Here is a 5,493-nt window from a genome sequence, read left to right as displayed (position 1 = left end):
TCCGTCCATCCATCTACCCATCCGTCCATCCATCCATCCATCTACCCATCCGTCCATCCATCTACCCGTCCATCCATCCATCTACCCATCCATCCATCCATCCATCTACCCGTCCATCCATCCATCCATCAACCCGTCCATCCATCCATCCATCCATCCATCTACCCGTCCATCCATCCATCTACCCGTCCATCCATCCATCTACCCATCCATCCATCCATCTACCTGTCCATCCATCCATCCATCTACCTGTCCATCCATCCATCTACCCCTTCATCCACCTACCATCCAGCTACCTGTCTACCTATCCATCTGTCCGTCCATCGTCTGTCCATCCATCCATCCATCTGTCAATCCATCCATCTATTCATCCGTCTGTCCATCCATCCGTCCGTCCATCCACCCACACCCATCTACCCAGCCATCTATTAATCCATCTACCCTTCCATCCATGCATTTCCCACCTTCCATCTATCGTCCATCATCCACCTAACCTCTGACAACGTCTCCTGTCCACCATTTCCTCTTCTCTGCCTCACACACGAGCATCTTTCCGCAGCATCGTTTGGCTTCCCCCTGCACACCGCCCAATTTTCCTGTCCAAAGCACTAGCCTCTCTATGATGGTCTCATGTTATTTTCTTCAAATTCTTCCTCATGCTCCCACTGGCCTCGGACACTCACAGCTGCACAAACCCCCCTGCGCCTCCCCCGCCCCCCGGGGGGCACCAAACCTGCCTTCCCTCCTACCTGTTCCCTCCCATGTCTACCTGGGGCCGTGCCTTCCTGCCTCACTGATGAGCGCCACACCTGACTCTCCCTGCCTCCTAGTGGCTTTGGGCAACAATCCTCCAAACAGCCCCGCGGCCCCAGGCTCGTGCCCCCCACACCTGGATGCCCTTCCCCGTCCTGCCTCCTGGCCCTGTCGCAGTGCGGCCATTCCCCTGGGTGGCCAGTGGGGTCCCCACTTTCTGCCAAAATCTAGTGCACCCTAATTTTCAATGATCTGCCCTGACTGCCACCTTTTCTGTCACCCCCGCCTCTGCCCAATGGCCACCCCCATTTCTGGGCCTTGTGTCCCTAAAATGCTGCCGTGGCTTCTCTCTCTCTCGGGAGACCTCTGTCCATGGCCTGGCCAGGCCTCCCCTCGTCAGGAGGTGATCTCCCAGTGTTGTCACACAGAACGGTCGCCCCCTCCGCCGAGGCAGCATGTGGCTCCCTCGAGGCTCCGGACCGCGCGTGGCTCACCGGGGTCTGGCTCCCTGAGGAGGGGGCCCTGGTCCGTGCACCCATGACGCGCAGGGAGGCAGAGCTCGGGGCCGCGTTCCGGGTGCGTGGCCACATTTCCAGCACAGGCTGCCCAGAGGAACCTGAGTGCACTCGTCCGGAAGGGGGACGGGCGGCAGGGAAGGTGCCGGCTGGGAGCAGCCTCCGTTCTCCTACTGCAGAGGCTGAGCAGGGGACCTGCTTCCCTGACTTCCCTACGTGGTCCACTCAGCTCCCTGCTGTGCCCACAGGGCTCCCCGTTCACCCTGCCAGCGCACCCCGCCCAGCGCCGGCGGGCACAGCAGAGCAAGGGAGAGATTTCGGCCCCTCGCCTGCCCCCCAACGCAGGAGGAGCCCCGCGGCGCGGAGCCGGCCAGCGTGTGGGGACAGCGGGGCCACGAGCGAGCCGTACTCACAGAAGACTCGCAGAGTCGGCGGAAGTCTACGCTCAGGTACGCTCGGATGCCGTCGACGGCCCCAGGGAGAGTGAGTCCTCGCAGAAGCAGGGCAAAGAGGACCGCATAGGGCATGGTGGCTGTGATCCACACGACCTGGGAGGGCACAGTGCCACCAGGTGTCACCGGCTACCCGCCAGCAGTGCGGGCACACCACCACCTTGGTGGGCACGGGGTCACTGTGGTTGGTGGCCTCTGGTTGGGAAAGCCATCATCACAACGGTCACAGGATGCCAGCTCAGCAAGGTCCCCCTGCAGCGGACTGTTAATGCCCGCTATCCTGTAACTTTCCCAGGGATTAAAACAGACAATTTGGCAGAGAAAGGACATTCCTCTTCTGCATCCGGTTCACAGCAGCGGGTGGGAGGGGCTGAGGTTCTGATGAGTGAGATGCTGTGAATTTGCACTGGGTGTGTAAATGCACACATAGGTGGTGTGTAACAGATGGACTCTGGACCGGGAGGCAGGGGAGGAAAGGAATCTGTCTTTACTGAGAGGCTCTTGGGGGCCGGCATTCCACTGCACGCAGGCAGCAAGTGATGGGCACATTTTGGTCAAAGTTGCTTTGAGTGCCCAGATAGTAACCAAAATACTTTCATCAGCAAACCCAATTTATGCTGCGCTTGTGTTCACACTGGAAACACCTGCTGTCAGTGCTTTCCCTTGACGCCATCCCTTAACCACGGCCACCCGTCCCCTCCCCAACCCAACCACGGCCCCCAAGTTCACTCCCCAAGCATGGCCACGTGTCCGCTCCCTAGCAGGCAAGGCCTCACCTTCCCAGAAGTCTTCACTCCCTTCCACAAGCTGAAGTAGAGCAGGACGATGACCAGCACCAGGCAGGACGTGAGCTGCCAGCGAGGGGTGCCCAGGTCGTCGATGCCATGGCTCTCATGAAGGTGCAGCACACCACGCCTGGAGAGGGTGGGACAGGTGGGTCCTTCCGGGTTCTGCCTCCCTACCCAGAACTGGGACGGGACAGCTGCGCTTGCCCAGAGAACTTTCCACCCCCAAGAGGCCTGGCAGAAAGCCACTGACCTGATGGGGCAGGAGACCCCGCTCAGAAAGGTCAGGCCCGCCAGCCTAGCTGGGAGGCAGGGCCCGTGCCCTCGAGGGCTGCAGTGCACTGGGAGCCCACAGAAGCCCAGCCTCTCTCTCTTGTCCTTAGCACTCCTGCTTTGGGGAGCTGCAGAAACCAGAGGGAAGGTGCCCAGTGACGGGGAGTGCCGCACGGCGGTCCTGGGGTGTCCGCAGCAGGGATGAGGCTGAGCAAGCTCAGGGCAATGACGCAGGACCTACAGACGCTGTCGCCACTCTCGGAGGGGAAGAGCCGGCGGCACTGGGTCTCATGGCTCCGGCTGCCTGGAGCGGGTAACGGGCTCAGGGTGATTCTGCTCCAGGCTCGCTCAAGAACCATCTTGTGGAGGGAATCCATCGTAAGGGCAGAACGCGAGGCCATGAAGAGAGGGAACGGGACTCAGGTTCCAGGGAGCACTCCCTAGGGACCAGTATCCTCTGAGGCCACATGACCGCCTACTCTGAAGGTTCGCTCTGCATCTGCTACCTCGCCTCGGCAGCCAGGATTTTGGACTGACGTGGACTCCGGGCTGTGCTGCGGCTCCAGAAAGGGCAGGGTCCCCACCGTGAAAGGAGCCATTGGTGGGAGCCGCCCCGGCCTTGCTGGGTGACACGGTCACAGTAAGGAAATGGCAGACATGCACGGCTCCTGCCATGAGAGGCGGAACTGGCATCTCCTTCTGCTACTACTGCTCACGTGAAGTTACGCCTGTGGCTACTGATGAGGCCTCACAATGTTCCAAGTCAGGCCGATACTCCCCACACAGTTACCCCATAAGAAAAAGCATCTTCCTGCCCCTGCATAAGGGATTTGAGATCAAATCGCTGCAGATGATTGCCAAAAGGCTCTTCTAATGAGCCTTGTAGACCCCAAACATAAGGGGGGCTGAGAACACGAGAGTTACAATGAACTCTGGCCCGGAGAAATAGAGCCTGACTTACAGCTAAGAAGCAGACAAGGACCAGACATAAGTTGCTGCATATATTTTCGCTATTGGAGTCACAAATACCCTCCCTTGTACTGACTTCAGCTTGAGGATGGATAAAAAATTAGAAACCCGGGTGCAAGGTCAACGCACACAGGGCCCCCATCGTGCTCACGTCAAGGAAAGGGCTTTCTCTGGCAATTTGTTCACACACATTCTTTCTTTTGTGGTTTATGAGCCAGAGAAAATAACTCCCAGCCTGTCTATATACAATTTAATCCATGTTTTTGTTTGAGCATTACTAACTTAAATAATATACATATTATCCTGGTTTTTTACTAAAAACATCTTGGTATTCTCTTGATTGTAAAATTTACTTGATCTCACTGTAAGTGCATTACATGATTTGGTTATAACATGTTAATTAAAAACCAAGTCATAATTATTGGCCAAAACCCAACCCGTACAAAATAAGATGGGTTTGTGACTTTCCTAACCTTGGGGACTGATGCCAAGAATAAATTGGGATGGTTCTACAGAAATACTCCTGTAGACCTTGTCTCTGTACACCTTTGATGACTGAAGCACCGTATCACTAAGAGTTAGAATCTGCAAACAGTTTCTATTTTCTGATGTCATGTTATTGCTTAAGGAACAAAGAAGACTCCAAAGCCGACGGAAGGAGACATGTCTGCCTGGGATTGAACCACAAAGAATGCGGCCCTCTCGTCTCTCATCTCTCATCTCTCGTCTCTCGTCTCTCATCTCTCATCTCTCGTCTCTCATCTCTCGTCTCTCATCTCTCGCGCCGACACCGTCCATCCTCTCGGGGACCCCGGACCTGCTACAGCTGGACTCCGGCTCGCCATCGCTGCCCAGATTGGCTGAGATCCTAAGGAAAGGATCCCGATGTCCACGGGGGGACCCTGCAGGCCCCAGAGCTTTCGGCCCGCTCCAGGTGCCCCGGAGCCGTGGTGGAGGGCCGTGAGACTCCAGCGTCAGAGTCTCCTGCAGGGGGAGGCGGCGACAGGCATGGAGTGCAGCTCACCACTCCCAGCTCACTCAGCGCGTACAAGCTGTCACGTCAACCTCTCTCCTCTCGGAGTGCAGGCAACCCCCTCACGTGACCGGAGCGCCTTGCCCGACACACACCTGCTGTCTGCTGTGGGGTGTCTAGGGGTGGGGCTCCCTGGGGGCAGTAGAGGAGCAGGCGGCTTCGGGGACAGTGCTCTGGTGGCTGGGCCCTCCTGTCCTCCCTCGAGTCTGTCCCCCCCCTCCTCAGGGCCTGACCCCCCCCGGGGCCAGTCCCCCCTGGGACCGGTCCTCCCTGGGGCCTCCTCTGGCCATACAATTCCCAACGACTTCCTTTTTCCCTCCCCTCCCCACCCTGCAGCCTTGCTCTGCCCGACACCCCCTGTCCTGGCCCCCAGCCAGGCCTTTTCACCCAGACTCTCTCCTCACCCACAGAGGTCTCTGGGACGGCAGCATTGAGGGGGCCGCACGACTGAAGGCCCAGCCACAGCTCGGCCCCCCACAAGGCCTCACACACGTTCGCGGGTGCGACGGTGCAGACACTTGGGAGGCGGATGAAGGACGCCAAATGCGTGTTTTCAGACGGGGCTGCAGACACGTGGGGGGCACCCGGGAGAAGGGAGGGTGAGCCTGGCACGGTCCCAGCTTCCGGCCGGGCAGAACGTCCCCGAGGCCGGGGCCGGCGTGCCCCGAGGATGGCGCGCTACGGCGGCCCCGGCGAAGCAGGGGCAGCCCGAG

General features: G+C 58.7%; 1 protein-coding gene across 1 annotated transcript in view; it reads right to left on the bottom strand.

Annotated features, from left to right (window-relative positions):
- Window positions 1–5,493, bottom strand: part of SLC6A3 (solute carrier family 6 member 3) — a 37,040-nt gene that overhangs the window by 17,624 nt on the left and 13,923 nt on the right. The window contains exons 6-9 of the mRNA XM_029941300.1: window positions 5,185–5,343; window positions 2,953–3,082; window positions 2,497–2,635; window positions 1,682–1,816 (exon numbers count right to left, since the gene is read on the bottom strand). Of these exons, the coding sequence (XP_029797160.1) occupies window positions 1,682–1,816; window positions 2,497–2,635; window positions 2,953–3,082; window positions 5,185–5,343 (563 nt within the window). The remainder of the gene's footprint in view (window positions 1–1,681; window positions 1,817–2,496; window positions 2,636–2,952; window positions 3,083–5,184; window positions 5,344–5,493) is intronic.

Source organism: Suricata suricatta, chromosome 6, assembly GCF_006229205.1.
Source record: "Suricata suricatta isolate VVHF042 chromosome 6, meerkat_22Aug2017_6uvM2_HiC, whole genome shotgun sequence".
NCBI lineage: Eukaryota > Metazoa > Chordata > Mammalia > Carnivora > Herpestidae > Suricata > Suricata suricatta.
This window is presented reverse-complemented; position numbering and strand designations above follow the sequence as displayed.